General features: G+C 34.3%; 1 protein-coding gene across 1 annotated transcript in view; it reads right to left on the reverse strand.

The window, feature by feature from the left end:
* SOX6 (SRY-box transcription factor 6) overlaps positions 1-23,796 on the reverse strand; it is a 349,859-nt gene that overhangs the window by 119,736 nt on the left and 206,327 nt on the right. Inside the window, exons 7-9 of the mRNA XM_054699396.1 lie at positions 19,679-19,799; positions 9,599-9,678; positions 8,045-8,167 (exon numbers count right to left, since the gene is read on the reverse strand). Of these exons, the coding sequence (XP_054555371.1) occupies positions 8,045-8,167; positions 9,599-9,678; positions 19,679-19,799 (324 nt within the window). The remainder of the gene's footprint in view (positions 1-8,044; positions 8,168-9,598; positions 9,679-19,678; positions 19,800-23,796) is intronic.

The following is a 23,796-nucleotide window of genomic DNA, read 5'->3' on the forward strand; positions in this document are numbered from 1 at the left end:
AAATATCGGATGGCTTCACTTATAACAGGAATATAGGGGAACCAAATAAGACATCAGTGTAAAAAAAATAATAACAGTACAAAACACAACAAAGCACAAAAACAGACAATTATAAACCAGACACATCCTGCAGGGGAAGAGGAGGGAGAAGGTGAGAGAGAGGGAGGGAGGAGCACAGGGACTGTGGTGATGGTGCACGGGTGCCTTGGGGAAGGAAATTCTATGGGGACTCAATCTGAGGGGGTGGGGGAAGCAAATATTGCCTAAAAAATTGATAAATGTTAAAATTAAAAAATTTAAAAAAAAATAAAAGCACCCTGTTTCAAATTAGTTTCAAATGAGCACTGTATATTTGCATTTTATAGGGTTTGAGATAGTCAACACATACATTTTAAAAAATAATATTTTATACATAAATATCATTTATTTATCTTTTGTTTCAGTTCATACTGCTCAAGGTCTATAGTGTTGGGAAATCACTGATAAGATACCAAAGATCATCACCTAGGTTAATTTATATATATTACAATAAAGGTTGGTTATAAATTTTATTGCTGGTGCTATAAGAAAACACACAGAAAAGAAATAATTCAGTGCGCTTTATTGGAAATTGAAAATGCCCATTTAAGTCTATGTTTCACATAGTAATAACTATATACTGGTTCTACTGGTCAGAAGCTTTATCCCTCCTCTAGGCTATGTCTATGAGAGGAATCTACTCAACTATAGTTTCTCAATTGCTTTTAATTAAATATCCTTAAAAAAATTTGGATTGGAAGAATTAATATTGTTAAAATGTCTATACTACTCAAAGTGATCTACAGATTCAACAAAACCCCTAACAAAATACCATTAGCATTATTTTACAGAAATAAAAAAAAATCTAAATTTATATGCAACCATAAAAGATCCAAATAGGCAAAAACAATCTTGAACAAGAACAACAAAGCTAGAGGTGTCACATGTCTTGATTTCAAAATATACTACAAAGCTATAGTAATGAACATAGTATGCTACTGAAATAAAATAGATACATAGACCAATAAAACAGAATAGAGAGCCTATAAATAAATCCACACATCAGTGTCAAATGATCTGGTGCCAAAAAAACTCAATGGGAAGAAAATAGTCTCTTCAAAAAATGACATTGCAAAAACTGAATATTCACATGCAAAGTAATGAAATTGGAACTTTATCTTAAACCATACACAAATTTAATTTGAAATGGGTTAAAAGTTTAAATGTATGATCTGAAACTTCTGGGTATAATATATCCAAAAGAACTGAAATTTATACTCACAGATTGATTGTAGCATTGTTCACAAAAGTCAAGGCATAAAACAAAATAGTCTAAACAGTCAAACTCATAGAAGCAGAAAGTAGTATGGTGGTTGCAGGGGTAAGAGCAAGGGAAGCAAGTGGTATTAGTTAAGGGGTACCAAGTTTCAGTTACACAAAATGAACAAGCCTTACAGGTCTACTATATATCATACAGCCTATCGTTAATAATAGTGCATCATATAATTAAGTACTAACATAGCAGATCTTATGATAAATGCACTTATCACATAATAATAATAGTGGAAGGAAACTTTCAGAGGTCGTGGATATGTTTATGACATAGATTGGGGTGATGATTCATAGATACTCATCTTCAAAACTCATCCATTGTATATATTATATATGTGTAGCTTTTTGTATGTCAATTGTACTTTACTAGAGTTATTTTAAAAATTATTTTGTGTTGGTTAGTGTATTCTGTTATCTACATATTAATATAGTTCATTTCATTTTCCGATTTAAATTTTCTAAAGGTTGCATATACTGACACTTTATGGTTGGAAACTGGAATGAAGCATTTTCTAAAACACTACAATGTTTTGCTTTCAAACCTTCCAACGTAGCCTTAATTCATTATCTCTCTGAATTCCAAGGTAGCTTATTATAGCATATACAAATGCAGACATATGATACTTGATACCAACCAAACATTAGCTCTACACTCCAGTTTACAGGAACAGAAATACCTGTCACTCTTTTAGAAACCTTTGTATCTTACAAGAAGTCTATTTAAGTACAAGTATTCAGACCCTGGGAGCTCCCTGTTGAGTGGATTAACTAAGAGAAGCTGAAGCTAAATGAGTGTTGGTGGAAATCTTACAAAAGATAGAGGACTCCACTAATTTTGTATTTTTAGGGTCCTAGGCTCCTACTAAACCATCTCTGTGACTATAGGTGAACATTACTTCAATCAAATACTTTAAACAGTGATTAATCAAAAGCTTAACAAGGATCATATAAGAAAAGCTCTAATCTCTCAACTTTTTGGTATCACCGTAAAACCAACTGAAAATCAAATCTCTGAAAGAAAATCTTGAACACAAAAACATATTGAACACAAAGTTAGATTTCCAAACACTAAGAAATGTCTCCACATTTTGCATCCTTTTTTGATTAGCCTACATTTCTTTAACCTCCACCAGGATTCACACAGTATCTTCAGCTTTTCTTAAGCAGGCTATCTAAAATTAAAAGTTGTTTACACAAAACAATGTTTCCTAAAAGCAAAGCAATTGACCCAAACATATAAAATGTTTTCAAAGCTTGGGTCTCATATGTCTACCAAAAATGAAATTCATTAATTTATTCATTCACCAACTACTATGCCAGGCAATATTGGGAATTCAACAATACATGAGACAAAAATCTCTGAATTCAGTGACTCAAGTTCTAATAAATTAGGGGTAATCCTCAGAAGCACTGTAGGTAGCAAAGCTAGAGTAGAATTGACTGCTTATTGGAAAGTTAAAAGCGTTTTTTCCTATTCTAATGATAATTTTTGTGGAAATTTAATGCATGCTTCATTATTCTATTTAATATTCACAACATCCTGAATAAATTTTGTGTTGTTTTTGCAGTGAATGGTACTTTGAGACCAGTATATGTAGAACATAGCAAGCAAGTGAAAATGAAAATTCTAATCCAAGATTCTGATTCCAAAGTGGAGCTCATTCCATTAGTCCACAGCTCATTTGTCCTAGCTAATGGTCCTTCCAAGTTCCATCACAATCTTTTTTTTTTTTAATTTATTTATTTACCCATATAAGAACCAGGGTACAGGCCAGATGCATGGGAGGGTGACAGGATTCACCAGAGACAGAGTGGGGAACAGAACAGGCAGACTGACGAAATACACTGCTGAGGGGAGCAGCAGGCGCGGCAGGAGAGGTCTGCAGCGCCATGTGGGACCCTTGCTGGCCAGGATGGAACCGGCACTCCAGAGGCTGCGGACAGCTTCACAGCACTGCACTCAACTGTCTGCGCCACCAGGGGAGGCCCACCATCACAATCTTAAAGTCAAAAGGGATGAGGAAAAACAGACTGAGAGAAAAGCAACTATTTCCCATTAAAGCACAATACCACGGTTGGCATTCTAAAACCAAGCTCTGAATCAGTGCATTCCTTTTTCTCCATTGGGTAGCCAGTAATAGGTCAATCTAATCAACTCTTCATTCAACTTTCTATTAGAAATCACAATCTTCGGAGCCTTCCCAGAAAAGCTAACTCACTATCTCATTCTTCCAAAACACTGAGGCATGTTTACAATTGCAAATGAGAAGAGACAAGGTATGAGCCAAAGAACACCTAAATACAATATCATAAAAGATTCAGAATGGAACTGAAATAGAAATAGAATATTCTCAATGTTGGTGAGCACTTGTTCACTTCCCATTTGTAGTACAAAAATTGATGATACAATTTAAATAACATACGTTTGTGTTCTCTTTTGCAAAAACTTCAATTGTTCTCCATCTTTGCAAACTTGGCAAGACTTTAATAGTCTCATTTAAAAATAACTTATGGTTGATAGGGTTTGCTAGTGTTTTAAGGCTCTAATTATATTTCTTTCCTCAGATCTCCTCTAAACTACACATAAACCCATCAAATTAAAGTGAAAATGTATTTATATTGATTTTTAAAATTTTCATATTTAATTCCTTTCATTTAGTCTACTATCCATACTATCATTGTAAGAACTGTTAAAATATTTTCTAACTAAAGCTTGGTAGACTTTGAATACTCGAAAAAAACATTCTCTGAAGCTAATGAAGACAGAAACTCTGTCTGTAACAATATTAAGTTTGTTTTCTCTAGTGATTCAGACAAGTGAGCAATCTGTCAGTAATACATTGAGTGAAATTACTTGTCTTGTAGGAATAACTGCTGACAGTCACTTTATCTCAGGGTTGACCCAAACATCTTCCTGCTGACAAACAAATTACTATGTCTAACTTTGAAAAGGTAACTAGCTTGTTTTAATTTTGATTGGTCTTTCAGAATCCTTACACACACACTCAGTCCCATCTTTCATTGTATTAAAAAAAAAAAGCAACAAAAGTGTTTTGGGGGGACAGCTTTGAATTAATGAATAAGAAAAAAAAAGGCAAAGAAGGAAAACCCGATCATTTGGCACTAAGGAAAAGAACAGTTACTGCTTCTTTCCAAGACTGTTATGCAGATAAAACTGGTAAGTGTGTCTACCCAACATTAAGACTGGCAGTGCCGCCAGTGACTGACTGGGTGAGTGAACACATTACTGAGACAGTACTGTAGGAATTAATTTTCTTCAATAAAGTGATTTTTAAGGCTCATATATTTCACAATCTAAACATATGTCACTGTTTCATAAACAAAATAAATGGATTAAAATAATACATTACCAATATGCTGACATGTGGAGATATTTTAATTAGAAATTCTTAAGCTGTGTGATATTTAACTGCTGTATTTGCTAAAGAGAAGCATGCATCATTTAATAAGAAGGCATGAGACAGGTGTATCATTTTGCATGATATGATACCAGATTGTGTTTAACATAAACTACAAGAATTAGACAACATTACTCCCAATTATAAACAAAACAAATTTAATTTAAGGATCTATCATAATGAAAGTAACTACATGAAATGAATCAATATGCTAAAACCACTTTTTTCACTTAAAAAAAAGTCATACAGAGCTTAGTTTCTGAGACAGTATTTCTTGGGAAACAATCTAACATCTTGGCTATTTAAAGGCCATATTTACATGACTACCTCATTATACTGCTCCCGGAACCCTTCCTTAACATTCTTTTTGACTTACTTGAAGGACCAATGCTAACATAGCTAAGGAAAGCAAATGGCAACTGGTCTTGAAATTTATAAGGGTGAGAGAATTGGAATAAGTAGCAATATAGTATATTGTTTACTGTAGCAAGTGCCCTCTGTTCTCTAAAGGTCAAAAGCACTGTAACCTTAGAGTTACAGTTTCTGATTGTTCCCAGGGTTAAATACATTATCAAAATTAATGGTTCAAACCCCTCAACCTTCAGACATATGAGTATTCATGCCTCCATCTGCTGAACTGTTCAACTAAAAATAGCATTCTTCGGCCTTCTTTCTCCTAAATTGTGCCCCTGAGGCAAAGAAAACCATGCCTTAGTGTACACAAGCACACTGTACCAAAAAAAAAAAAATCTTTCTTGCATCCTCTTATCTAAAAGGAGGAAAGAATTATTTCAAATATCTTTTCCCCACTTGATAACAAAAATTCAGGCTTCTAGTTTACAACTATGAATGTTAAGATTCACACGCAGGCTCACTATGTTAGAAGTGACAACCTTTGAAGGACAAATGAATTGTAATGTTAGGTAAAGAGGGCCAGTTCTGAACAATGCACTAGGGTGTGTTTGGAAGTGGTGGGAGGTGGAGTGGTGTCAATAAGTAGGTGTCACAGGGTGCCTTTCTTCCTAAGAATCTTTGTTTAGAACTAAAACCAATTAATATAATCATAATGTTTCTTCAGTATCAACAGTTTATCATGATCATGATTGATGTGTTAACAGAACTGCATATTTTAGACCGTCAAAGAGGGTAGAAAATACTAGCTAAAAAAGAAAGCAGACTTTAAAATCAACAAAGCAAGATATTAAATTTTCTCTCTACTTTTGCTTAAGATTTTAAATGTTAGGGCCTGCAGCAGTTTAGATATTGGTTTCTATTGTACTGCTCATGGATGTTCCAATAGAAATGCTTTATTCATAACAGGAAAGTTTGGGAAACCTGCCTTTTCAAAGACGGTTGATCTTTTCTAGCCAGTGTTCCATACAAGCAAACAGAGCAAATGTTTTCTGATATGCAGGATGAAGGTACCAAAAAAAAAAAAATAAATACAAGCAAAAGAACTAAGCAAGAAAAAACAAGAACCCAGGACACTCTCAAATGAGTTCAAAACTTAAATGGCAAAGCTATGAGGAAAACCATATCAACAGGCTCCTTATTTAGTCTAATTAAAGTAACAGATTTATGGCATATATTGTGCTCCTTGGTTAGCATTGCTACAAAACTACTCAGATAAAGCACTCCTGTATACAATGCTATGTTTTCTAGAAATGCAAAAGTAACCAGATTTGACAGCATCAGAGGGGGTGATGATAGAGGGGAGAGAAGTCAACATAAGTAAAAAAATTAGTGAAAGAGAAAATTGGGTAGAAAATTGGCTAAGGGAAGTTACCGGACTAGAATTCACCTCAAGAGAAAATAAAAGTCAAAAAGGAAAGGAAATTTTGAATTTGTGCCAAGGCTACCTGCTTTCATATTTTTTCAAGAATTTAAAGTTCAACAAACTTACTAAATGTCATTACACAGAAAAACTTGTTCCTAAAATCAAGTTATCATTCTGTTTAGCTCTCCTCACTGTGCCAGATTTTCAGAATGTCCAGAAATATAGTACCTTCTCTACAACCAAAAGAAAGTCTTAAAAAAGAAATTCCTTCTAGGTGTATAGAAGACAGCAGATACTTTGACAGTATATGCCTGGTCATGTTTGGGTGGAAACCCCCTGTGAGCTGCATATCAAAGTAAAAGGGAAGAAAAAGGGAGACAACAAATTCTGAAACTCTTCCTTAGGCTACTCCCAAGGTGGCCTTTGATCTTGTCTTCATCTTTCTTCTTGGGAGTGAACTTTATCATTTTGAAAAAAACGCAGATTCAAATGCAGAGAAGAGAATGTCAAAGGGACACTTTACTGATTACTAGTGTTTGATATGTATAAACTGGCAAAGCCAATAGGAGCCAGTTATACAACTTTGCTATATACAATTCTTTTCTTTTTTTTTAAGTTGAATTTCCCAATATTAAATTTTATGCAGAAAGCTAAAGTGTGTTTCAATCAGAGGCAACCTGTTTCCATTCTTTCGTGGTTCAACAGATACCTGGCAATTCTCCAGTATGTGAGAGTCCCAAGGAAGAACTCCAGTGATGTAGGAGCAGAATTAAGCATGAAATTGGAGAGAGGAGGATTGGATCCCTATAGCAGAAAAGGACTTGGTTTTCAGAAGAACCATACAAGCTATCTTCTCCCAAGTGGTCAGAATACCCCACAAAAGACCAAAAAGGAACTTTATTGGAAGTTTAATCTGAATGGAATACTCTAGCAGTTTATGAAACAAAAAGCAAGTTGTCCGGTCCAAGTACCGTTCCCCTCGTTAGCCTGAGAAAACTGAATCAGAAAACCTGAATTAGGTAATAATTGTGATGACACCATGAATATTTTGTAGCCTTGGTTAAGTAACTTGACCTTTCTGAACCTCCACTGTTTTTGTTTACACAAGCAGAATTTTATTTTATCAACTTTATGGGGTTCAGATGACATGTTCAAATGACATTTTTTATAAGTATTTAAGTTTTTTTATACTATATAGCACTATACATTAAAAAGTAAAGGAGCAAGGGAAATAAAGGTGGTTTTGAAGACCCCCTAATGTAAAGAATTTGCCTGAATATATAGCAATAAATAACCTAATTCACAAACATTTGTTTGGGGTTTTCCTTTTCTTTGAAAGAAATGGAGCAAAAATGAGCTTCCCTAGGAATAGGAAAAAGGGAAAGATTGCATAGTGTTTAGGTTGAGTGCTTGTCACTTGTTTTAAAAAAAAAAACCTAGTATATGACTGAACAATCCAGTCCCCCACCCAAAGAAGCACCAATGGAAGCATTCATACCTCAATCTGTTTGTGGTTGTAAGAATGGCCACCACCATGTTCAAAGGTGTCCAAACTCCTGCCAAAACGGTCACTTAGGCCCTTTAGCCTTGGGTTAATTTGTGGGTGGGAGACATGACCCTTCTGTTTAGTAGCATATTCAAAAAAAAAAAAAAAAAGACAAAACATAGTGTCAGAACTCATGAAATAGAACACATTTTCTAAATCCAGGGTACTGACCACAACAAAGAATAGAAAGCAGAGGTTTAGGACCCACACACTCTTTCATAGAAACTTGGTTATAGGATCAAAACATGGTACTGGTTTGTTATTTCTGGCTCTTACTCAAGAAGATAATCTGTAGCATAGCTATGGAACAAGAAGATGTAAGATTAAGTTTATTCTGAGTGAGGTTTCTTTTAGATTTTTATCAACGACAGTAAGTTCCAGTGTTAGTAGTGGGGAAGGTGAAGGTTTGGAAGAGAGGTAGGGTTGCTGCTCCTATTAGCAAAATTTCTAGCTCTACCACACAGTCCACAATGGGTAACATCTTCAAGACTTATTGAATGAGGCTTATGACAAAAATTATCAATATTGAAAGAAATTCTTGATTTTCAGACCCTTTGAATATGCTCAAGATCATGCTTTCATGGTAAAATATCTGTACATTTTTTATGTTCAAGTCATAAGGGAATAGTAGAGAAGACATAAAAATATCTAGTCAGATGTGAGTCCCTATATTACCTAAGAAAATTCAAAAATAATCACAGTAAATGATGATAATAAAAGCTATAAACTTTCTACTAAATTGAAACTCAAGTTATTGTGCAGTTCCACATGTTAAAATACTGAGCCATTTATTTTAAGTCTTTATTTGTTAAAACATATATTCACATGAGGTCAATTTCCCACTAAAATTTAGTGCTAGATGGCTATAAGATCACTTAGTCCTTTTGTAAACCCTTCATTTAACTGTGAAGAAAATAAGGTACAAATGAATTTGTATTCCCCTTCTAAACACTTTCTCTCTGAGTTAAGATTTACAAATAAAGAATAGTAATTGAGAAATTAGTCAGACACCATAACCGGACTTTTAACCCTGGGAAGGATGATCATACATATATTCAATAGCAATGTGGTTTACATTTTACCAAGTATTAAAGTAACTTAAAAATAACAGCTCCCTTTTCTATTAGTTGCAAGAAGGAAAATATCCAACATTATTTTCTGTTTTGATGTTTATATACAAAAGCTAATCTAGAAACAAATATGAATGAATGGAAAATTTATAAAGAAAAACATATCCAACAACCAGCCATAAAAAATTGTAAAGGCATTAACTCATCTGATAGAGAAGATATAGCACTAAGTTATAATGTCACTTTTCCTTGAAAAACATTAAAACAGGCCATTTCTCTACTATTTGCAATATGGTAGGTACATAAGGTGTTAATCCTTCTAAGCTATGCTTAAAAAATTATTTAACATTCAGACCATTATTTAGCATACAGCTGGTTAGCAATTTTCCACTAAAGTACTGGCTCATATCCCACATTTTTTTCTTCTGGCACTTACCTGGAGCTGTAAAGGGCTGAGTCCAGAAGCAGCAGCAGCTGCCATTGTTGATGGAATGAACTGTACGGGGTAGTTATCACCTGTCGGAAAGAACAATGCAAACAGGTTTAGACAATGCAGAGGGAATCGCAGTCGACAAGTACAAACATGGTCCTTGGATTGCCTGAGCTTTACAACATTGCTCTAAGCCCAAACATCTGCAGAAACAAAAGGCTTAGTTGGGCACAGACTTGCAGTGTTGCTTTGGAACTTTTTGTTAACAGATAGCTGGTAGGCAAACTGGCAAAACATGAATGTGATGTTAAAAAAATTAAATGTGCAATTCAAGCATGTTCACTCCATTACAAATCTTGTAATACATCATTTTTTCAGGAGTAAAAAAATATCTTAAAGCCAGGCTGACACTCAGTTCACTGAGAAAGCATTAGGGCTTTTTATCAGAACAACAAAAGTTTTGGCATGGTAGGCAAGACAGAGTATTAAAGTCCAAAAAAGATTATAAGTTACTGATTGTCCATAACTCTACACTTTATTCTGCAAAAAAAGAAAAAGGAAAAACATTTAAATGCCTCCTCTTCAGTGATAGGGATGAGAATAAAACTAAGCTTGTCCACCAACATTCTGCCTGGTAGCCCAAAAAGAGTAGAAACCATATTTTTCTGGACTATCTTCTGGCGGAAACTAGCACAGAATCATGCACACTAGGCACTTATCACTTATTTGTTGATGATGATTTGGTTAACTAATCACACATTTTACGTGAGATATCTGTATTAAAAGTCTGGCAGAGATTGAGCAAGGCTCAACAGATAATCAATATGACACTGCAATGTGTTTCTGACTCCAGATCCATCCTAAACAGAGGAACTGAAATACTTCCTGTGACCTGTGAACACCAGATATGTGCAGTGACCTGAAGAATCAAGGGAAAGTAGAGAAATGTACTGTGATAGTGGTAACTGAAATCAAAATTAATACTTATGTATAAATTACACAATATCAGTGATTTAATGGAGTATCACTTTGGCTTCAGCTTCTTATTGAAAGTCAGTGTTATGTACTATCTCTAGGCTATATTTTAATAGGCTGTTCCTTCACACATTTTTGACATTTATAATAATCATGCTATTTTGCATGAACTTTCCACACTGAAATCTGAATGTATTAATGAAGAGGCAGTGTAGGAAAAAAAAGCACAGTGATAAAGGTAGTCAACTGGAAGGCAATAAACCTTTTTTCTGCATGGACACTAGTACCTGGAGCCTTCCGGTGCCCCTGGTTCCTTGGAACTCATCCTGCTTGCCACATGAAGTGCTACTCAGCTGGCCCAATGTAAATGTTAAGTCGCTTTCACTTTTAACAAATTGTTAGCTTCTAATCTACACAGTCTCTTTGCATCATATCCATAATACCTCATCAGACCATTGAGCACAGTGTGTGCTTGTACACAGTCCAGTAACAATTGGCTTCTGATTGCATATGGAGCGCTGCTACAATGCATTCACTAACACTATATTGTGCTGGTCTCCTATGGAGTAATGTTCAAAATATCTGATCTTGTTTTCCCCTTCCATGAGGTTGATTTTGGTTTGCAGTACTACATGAGCTTTTTTAAAAAGACAACTAGACCAAATTATTTTTTATAGAAAATGACTGTCGCTTTATGCTTAAATAATTCTACTGATCTTCCTGATATTTAACTAAATTATCTCAAGAAAGAATATCCTAATCTAAGTCAAATAATATTTCTTTGGTCGATATCTTATCAGGTTAAAAAAAATCACAAAACGATGCTGAATTAATGATGCTTCAAAATAGGGGGAAAAAAATCACCATTCCAATCATCAACATGGACTGCCTCCCGGAACATTTTAGAGCTGTTCTTTCTTTAAATATCATGCATTATTCATACTAACTCTAAACCACAAACCCCCTCCCTGTAAGTTTAATACCAGTTGCTTTATTTGTACTAAAACATTTTTCATGTCAAACATATTTAAAAAAATCAAACTCTAAAAGAATTCCCTGGGGCACTCCTTTTTTCATAGCTGTCATGCTTCTATGCTATGAAATAGCTGATTTTTTTTATAGTTTTTGGCTTGCCAGTTAATTTATTACTATCTCTACCACACCCTGTAGTACTCTCCAGCTCACCTGCTGGCTACAAACAGCTTTCTTTCCACTGCTGACAAGCATATTTTTTAAAACGTTCTTAACCTTTCTGCTGGCTTGAATCTGTATCTCTGAAGATAATCTTTAGAAAGCTATTTCTCCAGAACACATCATTGTATCAATACTAAAAGTAAAAATGAATACATTAGAGCAACAGAGTATATTACATAAAATGACTAGGAGAGAAATGAAAAGTCAGGGGAGGATAAGGGTAAACAAGAGAGGGGTGTTAAAAACAGAAAAGAAAAATGCAAGGAAGAGAGAGATTACAGGTACTGTGAAGTTTACTTTTTTTTAATAATAAAGTTACAGCACCCTGGCCCCTTAATTTTCTCTGCCTAAGAGTCAATCAAGAAAAATTTCTCAGTGACTGAGTTGGCAAAGATTCAGTCAACATGTTGTAGCAATTTTTTTCAAATTTGTCTCTGGATGTGAAATGCTTGCGTGAGGAACCATTCTTTTTAAATTTAAACAAAGGAAGATGAAGCTTGTCAGAACAGGTTGGTCTTAGACACTACTGTAATCTGGCCCTTGTTACCTCTAGTATAAGAATACAACTTCCAAATGCCAATTTAGGAAATAATGCCCATTCCGTAAATCCATCTTTCCAGCCTTCTAGTTTTCCCAACTGACTACTTTTATCTGAAGATTATACAACAAATACAAAACAGGATTTAAAACCTATGGAAAATTTGCTTGAATTCAATTTCACTTGTCAGAATAGACAACATTCTTTTGGAATTAAAGCAACTCCATAGCAAGAGTGCCTGAATGAGAGAAAGTAGATGTTTAAATTATCTGGGAAACTGAAATGAAGGCGAAACTTGTTAAAACTTAAACATAGTAAAAGGGGGAGCTTGTGCTAAGAACTTAGAATCTATTGACTCAGGCTACTTCCTCTAGGAATACTCCTAGTTTGTATAATTTAGATATAAATTTACTTTTACCAAAGAGTCAAAAATCTATGTGTAAATATCCACCCATTTACTTTGATTTTACAGAACGACAAGGGCTGGGATAGTTATAGTCTTCTCATAATATTAACTTCAGACATTAATCTATTGAGGAAATACTTTAGGTTGGGTAGAGCAGAAAAATGCATTAAACTAGGAGACAGGACTCAGAGATTCTTCAATCACTGTTCAAAGTGGGACTCCAGTCTCATACCTTATTTCCAACCATAAAAACAGAAGAAAAATGTAATACTTGACCCTTATTTTTTCACACATTATTGTGTGCTAGCATCATAGGATGATAGTGAATTATTTAAGGTATCAAACAATCTATAGATACACCCCACTTTTATGAGTTATTGTCATTCTTGCTACACTATGGAAATATTTCAATCCCAATCACTAATAAAGACTTGGGCATGTCACTTTGCAACTTGCTTTGTCATATGTATTCAGAACAGCAAAAGTTTGCAACTCTTCTACATTCTGAAGGAATGCCATAACCAAATCTGAATTTATCTGAGACATTACACTGAAGCAAAAGTTAGAGGGTATAGACAATACATTTACAATCCTCCAAATAAATCATAACTATATATATATATATATATATATATAGTGTATATACAATGTGTTTGTGTGTGTGTGTGTGTATATATGTGTGTGTATATGTATATATACATATATATATATGTATATATATGTATATATATATATATATATATATATATCCAAACAAAGTGTACTGAATTAAATACTAGCTGAAACATAGAATTAAAAAGAAGCATTAGGTATCAATTGCACATCAACAAATTAAACGACCTTAGAATAAATGGACAAATTACTTCCAAAACACAAATTACCTAAACTGCCTCAAGAAGAAACAGAAAATATAAACAGTCCTTTAACGAGGAAAGAAATTTTAGAAAATAATGAGAAGGCATCTACTTACACAGAAAGACCTGCCACTGTTAAAATGCTAATAGTATCCAAAATAATCTACAGATTCAGTGAAAACTCTAGCAAAATTCCAACAATCTTTTTACAAAAATGGAAACGCTGATCTATAAATTTATATGGGAATTTCAAGGGCCCCCAAGAGCCAAAAACAATTTGGAACACTAAAAATGAAGATTAAAGTTAAAAGAGTCATACTTCCTGACTTCAAAATTTATTACAAAATTGTAGTATTGGGCCTCCCTGGTGGCACAGGGGTTAAAGTCAGCACTATCAAGCTATCACCAGCCACTGCAGCATGAGTTTGATCCCAGTCCAGGGAGATAATCCACTTGGCACAGCAGATTTCTCCTGTCACACCCGCTCTTCCCTTCAGCAGTGTATTTCAGTAGATCCACCTATTCTGCTCCCCACTCTGTCTCTGGTGAATCTTCTCACCCTATGCACCTCTGGCCTACACCCCAGCTCTTATATGCACAAATAAATAAAAATAAGTCTTTAAAAAAAACTAAGTTTTTGTATTCATAAATAAAATAAGTCTTTTAAAAAAACCAAAGTTGTAGTATTCAAAACAGAATTGTACTGGCATAAGGATAGATAAGATAGCTACATAGATAGCTACATAGATATAGATATGAAACAGATAAAGTGCCTAGAAGTAAACCCTCACATGTATAACTAATTGACTTTTTTTTTTTTTTTTTTTTTTTTTTTTTTTTTTGCAAGGTCCATATTTATTTATTTATTTTTTTTTTTTCCAAATATTAATTTTATTTTTATATTCCCCCATACAATTGCAAACGCCCCATTCTGACCCCAATCCTTCCCCTCCCGCCCGCCACCCCCCAAAAAGTGTCTCTGGTTCATAGTTTTTGTTGATTTTGATTTTCACTTTCTTATATTCATTTTCCTGGTCCCTTATTTAAGTTTTCTAGATTCCTGCTATGAGTGAGACCATCCGGTATTTTTCTTTTTCTTTTTGGCTTATTTCGCTGAGCATGATCCCTTCCAGTGCCATCCATGTTGCTGCAAATTGCATGTGTTTATCTTTTTTGAATGCTGAGTAATATTCCATGGTATATATGTACCACATCTTCTTGATCCAGTCATCTATTTTTGGGCATTTGGGTTGTTTCCAAAGCTTAGCTATTGTAAACAGTGCTGCTATAAACATAGGAATGCAGGTGCTCTTTGGAATTGATGTTTCTGTGTCCTTTGGGTAAATACCTAGGAGTGGAATTGCTGGATCATATGGAAGCTCTATGTTTAGTAGGTCCAGAAATCTCCACACAGCTCTCCATAGTGGTTGGACCAGTTTGCACTCCCACCAACAGTGCACAAGAGTTCCTTTTTCTCCACATCCTCGCCAACATTTGTTGTTGCTAGTTTTTTTAATATGTGCCATTCTCACTGGTGTGAGACTAATTGACTTTTGACAACTATGTTATGACCATTCACGGGGGAAAAACATCTTGTTAACAAATGGTACTAGAAAAACTGAATATTCACATGTAAAATAATGACATTTTATGCTTACTTTATAGCACATTAAACACTGATTAAAATAAGATATAAACTTAATAACTGAGACCTATAATACTCTGAGAAGAAAACCTAGAGTAAATCTTTCTGACCTGGCAATGATTTCATACGATACCGAATGCCCGGGTAACAACAACAAAACTAGATAAATTGGAATTAATCATAATTAAAAACTTTTGTGTTTCAAAGGATACAATTTAGTGGAAAGGCAACCTAAAGAAGGAAGAAAATATTTGCAAATCATATCTCTGGTAAGAGATTAATGTCTGGAATATATAAAGGACTCCTGAAATTCAAGAATAGAAAACTAAACAAACCAATTTTAAAATGGCCATTTCTCAAACAGACATTTCTCAAAAAATATATAATCCTTCAATAAATACATGTAGAGAGGCTCAAAACCATTAATCATTAGGGCAGTGGAAATTAAAACCACAATGGATCACTACTTTACACTGACTAGAATAGCTATATAACTTTTTAAATGGAAAATAACAAGTGTTGATGAATTTATGGAGAAATTAGAACTCTCCTGCTTGTTTATGTGGATGTAAAATGGTGCAGCCTCTGTGGAAGAGTTTGGCAGGTTTTCCAAAAATTTAAACATAGGATAATCATATGAGCCAACAATTCCACTCATGTGTTTATATGTATTTATATATTTATATCCAAAAGAACTGACAGCAGGGATTCAAACAAATATTTGTGAATCAATATTCACAGAAGCATTTTCACAATGGTTAAAAAGTGGAAAAACTCAAGTGTCCACCAACAGATGACTAGATAAGCAAACAGATACATGTATAAATGGTATAAAAATATTCAGCCATAAAAAGGAATGACCTTTTTTTTGATATATGTTATACGAATGGGCCTTGAAAACATTATGCTTAGTAATATAAATCAGACACAAAAGAACAAATATTGTATGATTCATTTTACATGAAATAACACTAATAGGCAAGTTCATAGAGAAGAATAATATAACAAAGGTTAATAGGGGTCAGGAGTAGGGGGATAGGGAGAGTAATTGTTTAATACCTACAGAGCTTTTGTTGGGAATGATACTTTGGGGTACAAATAATGGTAATGGCTACATAACATTACAAATGTATTAATGCCAACAAAGTTGTACATTAAAAATGGTTAGATTATAAATATTGTATTTAGTATTTATGTATTAGCAGTCATGTATATTTTACCACGATATTTTTAATAGAAACATTAGATAAGGGATAATCAGACATCTCAATCAAATGCTCAGTTTTGGGATCACATTTCTAATCAATAAGGTTGAAATTTAATGTCAAATTTACCATTTCACAGTCAGATTTTACCAATAAACCTAGGGCAGAATTTGCAAAGAATTTTCAGACATTTTAACAAATTTAATCTCCATACCACACTGAGCAGTGGATAAATCATGACATTTTCTTTAGATTACAAAAAATACAAAGCTCAGCAAGGTTAAATGGCATGTCAAGTAAGAATTTAATAAAATAATTCACATAAAATATTTAGCACAGTGTTTGGCACAAAAGTAATTATTAAGCAAGCTTTAGATATTATCATATTACAACTAAGAAATGAATGGAGAAGCCAGCAGCAAGTAGCATCTCCTAGGAAACTTCAAGGGGCTGTACTAGCAGCAATCATGTGAAAAATTCCAACTACGCAAAATACATGGGTCAACTGCATGATCTCTGGCGAACGAAGGAGACTATTCATTGTTTTTATTTTACTGGCAATGCAATCTTGATCTGACATTCTATGCAAGAGGCTCAATTTTTAATTATTTCAAATATAGATGCTCAAATGTATTTATCTTATCCTGCATTGCTGTTTCTCTCAGTATATGATGTGAAAGAGCAAAGCAACCACAATTCTGTGGTTTACATTCTGGGTCCTGATGCGCTCCTTCCTAGAAAGATGTCTCAAAATATAGAACTAGTAAAATAATTAGGGGTTAAAGAGCAATAAAGCTAATTCTAAAGAGACTGATTTGTGTGGTTCCCTGAAACTGTACCATCCTTTGCAGGCAGTATGTCACCTCAACAACGCACCAAAGTGGGAGAACTTGTTTGGTGTTCACTGAATACTGGGCCATTAAATGTCCAGAGCAATGGGTTAAATTATCTGAAGGGGAGAAGGTACATAAACTTAAATATATTTGTTTTGATTATCCTTGTATGGATTCAGGAGCAGTCAACTTTGATAGTAAATATCACTTTTGCCCTCTCAAAACCAAAGTGGTCCTTGCACTCTGGAAACCAAGACAATTACTCAATTCCCAAGTGTTCAGAGGCACAAACACTGTGGGAATTGTAGGATTATTTTAGCTATGGAAAGCTAGAAAAGGACAAAAAGGCAAGCCATTTATTTTGTAATTTATAGTGCTTGCTCATTCTCTTATTTGGTGAACAAAAATAAAAAGCTAGGCCAGTCACCATTTCAAGGTTTTTTATATGGGACAAACCTACTGACTATTAAAAATTTAGTCATTGTCGCACATGTTTTCAAAGTAAAATGATCATACAGCTCATTTGGAGCACAAGATTTTTGTCCTAACTCAAATCCATTAGTATATTTCTCTCCCAATTCAGGGAACAAGAATAAAACTGCATGAATAAGTCTCCTGGATGTGTAATTTCTCTACTAATAGCATAAAAACATGTAACCTTAATCCGTTTAAGTTTAATTGTGATATGCATTGAAGCTTGGACAAAGTATTAAAGAATAAGAGTTGTGGTTAACTAAATTTTCTGACATAAATTATGGGTGAGCTTTTTCAAAACATCCTTGCTTGTGATGAAAAATCATCCTACGTATCCAAATCCATTGCCCTTACTTCACCAACAAGGTTTAACTAACATAACCGAATATAAGGTTGTTACCCCAGGACACTACCCTATACTGCACTTTAGGCATTCAATAGAGATAACTTACTCCTGCATCATACTGTCCCCATATTGTCTCTATATTTTGCTCAGTTACATATTACATTCTCATTGATATTGTTTGAAAAGATTTTTTTAATAGTCACAAATTCATTGAACATATAACAATATCTTCCCCCCCCATGAAAATCAGCACTATTGTTTTAACAAAATTAAGTAACATATTAACCTTGTTGATGTTTATGTTTAATAGAAAATAAGGCTCATACCTGATTTTGAAAAGTGAAGAATTATAATTTAAAAATACGGAAATTAAATAGACAGTTTCCAAATATAATACATTTAAATAGAAGTAATGACTTATAATCAGGATAAACCATTAAGTTTAGTTTACATCAATGCCTCAAAGGGAGATATAGTTCCAAAGAAATATTTCAAAACTTGAGTTTTACCTACAAGAGGGATTCTCTACCAAATGCAATAATAATTGATGGCAACATGCAATAAATATAGATGATAAAACTAAATAGATTTGTTTTTATGCTATTTCATTAGCCTTCTTACTGAAAATTTTAGAATCTTGATTTATATTTTATTATTTCTTTAAGCATATTAAAATGCCTTTGTTCATTTTCTATACCCAATATACAAAGAAACTACTGCAGTCAGATGTGGTGGTTAATATAATCAGGTTAATATATTTAAAAGAACTTGACACAGAAATTATTAATGAGTAGAACAAGGTCACTCCTTCTGAGCTGAGGTCACTTACAAAGAATGCACAAATGAAATTAAGGTTGACTTTTATTTACTTGACTATCTTCTTACATTGAATTCCTTTGGCAACATATCTTTAAACATTTAAAACACTGTTTACAAGGAGACTCTAAAAGAAGCTTCAAACCATTATGCCCCTAATTGAATTCCCCAGGAGTCCAGTAAACTCAGAGGAATAAAGAAAAATCATAACATTTACTAAATCATTTCAAAACATATTTCACTTCAAGGTTATGTGACCTGTTTTTTGAGGTTCAAAGATGAATGAGAAAATATTACTGAACGCTTCATTATTTAGACTAAAATCAAAAAGAATTTTACCTATTAGTGGTAAGCTAATTAAATCAGTCCAGTTTTAACTTTGCTTCCAAGACAAATTAGACAACAAACAATGACAACATTTTAGACTGTCTGTGACCAGCTCTTCCAGAGCATAAAAGCTCTCAGGAAGAAGAAAATACCTTTAACCAAAGACAATTATTCACAGTAAATGTATGAGAAATAGCTGGACAAAAATCTGTAGTCTCAGGGCAGGTAGCATTTCACCTGTGAATTCAGAACAAACTCAAGTGAAAGAAGAAAAAGTGAAAGTTTTTAGCAACCAATTAATTTATCAATATTCCTTCTTCCCAATTAACTTCCCAATTCTAATCTCACATTAAAATAAGCTTTTGTTATTTTTATTCATATGTCCTTCATATGCACCTCTGTTATTGTGACTACTAAGCAAAACATGTGGATTTTAGCATTTCCAAAAGAACGTTAAATCTCTCTCTACTTACCTGGTTTGTATGTTATTCCAGGGGGGAAGAGGAATCCCTGTTGGGCTGCAGCAGCTGCTGCCAGGGTCCGCTGGTCATGTGGAAAAATTGGGATCATGAGCGGAGGCATGTGACCCTGAACCTGCTAAACAGAAGAGAGCCTATGATCAGACAGAGAACAAATGTATGCCAAGAATATTTGTTTTTCACTCCTGGTATTCCAGTACCTAAACAGCCACCCAGTTCTAACCTCATCCCAAAACTGTTCCTTGAGAAAATCCACCCAATTCCTTCTCCGAGATTCCATTAGCACACCAAGGGCATAAACTCATTGTGAATTTGCTTCATCCATGCTTCCACTAAATTGTACTTAATGGTTTTCTTTTATCTTGACTTCTTTCCTTCCTTTTTTTTTTTTTTTTAAACAAAGAACTGGAAGAAACAGGCTGCCTCTGATACTGTACAATGTTCAAAGGCTTTGCCCTTTCACCTGCTTTGCATTCTGTGCTTTATTTTGAAAATGATATTTAGTATCCTTGGTCAGAAAATAATGTCTAATTGTTATGTATTCCAAAAGCAGTATCTTGTATCTTATTTCAAAGCCTCTCTACATTATGTTAAACATATAGCTGTTCAGATTTAAGGCCACTACATCTTGGTTTCCAATTAAACTAATATTCTTTGCCATGCACACCTCGATGTAACATATAAATTGCTTGTCTGGCTAAGCAGTTTTACAGCTTTATGCACTACCATGTAGCTCAGTAATTATGGAGTTGTATTCGGAGAGCATTTCATAATAAATCCTACTATATCAAATTTCATTTGACCTCAATAAATGTATCAAAGAGCACAAAAATGCAAAATAGAAAATCTTCACTCTATATCAGTATTTGTATTCCATATAAAGAAAATAAGAGCTATGACAGAATCATGCCTGTGAAAATCACATTTTAATTTCCTAGTTCCCTTCTTTACTCTATGCATGCTGCCCTGAATCTAGGATAATGTCATAGGAATGTCTTGTCATAGCTTTTGGGGCTTGATATTATAAGTTGAACTATAGGACTTCTGTTATTTAAACATCGAAACTAAGATATACTAACAGAATGATCCTTACATTCAAACTGGGTCTTTGGTCTCTTTACTATATAAAAGGACGACAAAAATCCCAATTTAAGATACAAAGCTCTACCAGTAATTCCACCAACACCAAACCCTTCCCCCACTTAAATTCCTAAATCTTCTCTTTAGGCAAAATTCCATATAGTAGCTGATGACCCTGTTTAAATAGCACCAACTTGCCTTGTCCTGTCCCTGTTGCCTCCACAGCCAGGGACATAGTGCAAAAATGCTTCTGTGTGGGTCTAAGAGGTTTCATTTACCAACAGTTTTTCTCTAGGGAAAGCCCTAAGATGTGGGTTAATAAAGGGCAAGCAAAAAATAAACACTTTACAGTATTTTTCTGAATTCATTTCTCAGGAAAATCAACTTATAATAAAAAGGTCTTTGTGCAATTACTACCTTGCCAGTGGGGCGTGAAAGAAACTAGCTTTGGGCAGCTATTTCTTCCATTTTAGCTGAGGTAAGCCCAAGTTTTGTACATTAGAGTACAAACTTAGCCTGCTTAAATTGGAGCTGATCCCCTAGTGCCCAGGTCTTGCCTTTAACCCTGAAGGAAAGCACTAGGTTTGCTGTTCAACTCCAGCCTGTTGTGACCTGATACAAACCTGAAGTGTCTAAGATGAAGCCACCGTTCTGTCAAAAAATAAAACACAATATTTTTGTGGGTGACTATTGCTCAGTGCAAGAGTCAGTGTTTCATGTACTTCTAGAAATATGGACCTAGCATGAACCTAGAACCTGGCACAATGAGATGTCTAGGTTAATCATATTTATTTATTCTTTCTTTCATTTAACAAACTTCAAGTAATTATTACATGTTAGGGGTCTGGAGTAGTAACTTAAAAAAATAGGGGCCATGAGCTTAAGAGAGAGAAACTATAAGATTCTGTAAGTATTTGAAGGAATGACATATAAAAGAAGAACCAAACGAAGTCTGAGTGGTTACAAATGGCAAAACTAGGTTCAAAAGAAAGAGATTTGGGGGAAGTTAAATGAAAAGAATTATTAGCCCAGCAGCAGTAATCAATAAATTGCAGGACAAAGTATATAAGGAAAGGGGGCAGAAGACACTGTCAAAGCAATAATAAGGATGGAAGCATAGAGTTGAAATGGAGCTTAGAGAAGACCTAATCTAGCAGTTCTCAAAGTGTGTGGCTCCTGGTGAGCAACATCAGCAGCACCTGAGAATTGTAGGAAAGCAGATGACTTGGCTTCCAGACCTATGATTCAGACATGCTGGAGGTTGGCGCCAACGATATAAATTTTAGACTAAATTTTAATCTAAAGCAGTGATTCTCAAACTTCAGTAGACATCAAAATCAACTGAAGAGTTTCTTATAGAAAACCAAAGATTGCTCAATTCCATCCCCTCAGTTTTTGAATCAGTGGATCTAGGGTGGGAAGTTAAAAATATAATAACAAAGTTCCCTGGTGGACTGGTACTGCTATTTCAGGGACCATTCTTTAAAAAACACCAGTCTAATACAAACCTTACCATTTAAACATAGAGAAACAGGTGGCTAGGAAAAGAAAATCTACAAGCCAGCAGTCACACTGCCTATGACAGAGTTGAATCTAGAGTCTAGAACTGCTAATCACATTGCTTAGTGTTTTTTTTCCTTCTATCACATGAATGTCAATGAAGAAAAGAGAGAAATCATATGTGGACACTCTTTTGACAGAGAAAATCTAGAGGACATCAATTGAAAATAATTTTGTATTTTAGAGGTGTATTATTGAAGGTGACTCTGGAGTGTGAATACTATGAACGTATTAGACCCTTCTCTCTTATTTTGTACCCTGAACAATTTGCTGTCAAATCTACTGTCATTAATTCCAATAATTTATTATAATATATTCATCCAGCAATTATCATTTAACTCCAAATGATAAAAATATACTTCTTTTAGGTAAAACAATGCCAAGAAAATTCCAAGTGCCCTTTACTAGAGACAAGCCAAACATACAATCGTCAGTAGAAACCAGGCTGAGAGAAGATAATGTCTATACTTTTTAGTACTACATTATAATTAGCATGAAGTCACCTTTGGTTAATGAGATAAGGAATATAATATTTGTGATAACAATTACTTGACTGAAAGTTTTATAAATTTAAATTTACATGTAGCTGTAATAACTAGTACAGAGAAATCTCATGTACTCTTTACCTAGTTTCCCCCAGTGATAACATCTTGCAAACCTATGACACAGGCAGGGTTTTGACATTGACAAAATCCAATAATCTTACTCATATTTTTCCAGAGTTAAGTTATTTTCAAGGAATTATGTGTCTTTAAAACTAAAGATCTCTAGTCTTTAAAACAAAAGGTAATAATTCTATGAATACTTCCAACCAACATCTTTTATAGAAACTCACTAATATGGCCCAAAGAAAATAATACAAGTGGAAAATATAAATTAAAGGAACAATTCCTCCCTTTCCTTGCTTTCAAATTATTGTACTTGCTAGAAGATTACTGATCTACGGTGAGACAAAGGTGGAAAGTTAGGGTAAGGTAGGGGGAGAAAGATAAGGAAAGACAGTTCGGTAGCACCCAAGAATCACATAAACATCCCAAATATTTTCCTCCTATGGAAGTTGTGAATTGAGTTCATTGCACTATCAGCGCAAGGGCAGATAAAGAATATTCTGGAGATACAGAAAAGCCCCACCCTGCTTGGAAGAATGTAAGTCCTCCTTCCCTCTTCCTCTCATCATCTTATTTCCATCTGGTGACATGCCAGGAAAGGCAGTCACATTGTAAACAGCAACCTCCAGAAATATTTTACTCAAAGAATAAAAAAAATAATAAAATTCCTCTCACTCTATCAAAGAGTGACCAGTCTCCACATGTCTTTTCAAAAAGAAGTTATCAAAATTTCAAATAGCCTATTTTTCTTAAAAGTGTAGCTTTCTTGAACATAGACTTGAAGCAAACAGCAGGGAAGGGGGAGGGGGGGGGGAAGGAGAGGAGGGAGGGAGAGGGGTCACAAGGGGGGAGGGCCGAGCACAG

This window comes from Talpa occidentalis, unplaced genomic scaffold, assembly GCF_014898055.3.
Source record: "Talpa occidentalis isolate TD23 unplaced genomic scaffold, MPIMG_talOcc4v2.1 talOcc4.3, whole genome shotgun sequence".
Classification (NCBI taxonomy): domain Eukaryota; kingdom Metazoa; phylum Chordata; class Mammalia; order Eulipotyphla; family Talpidae; genus Talpa; species Talpa occidentalis.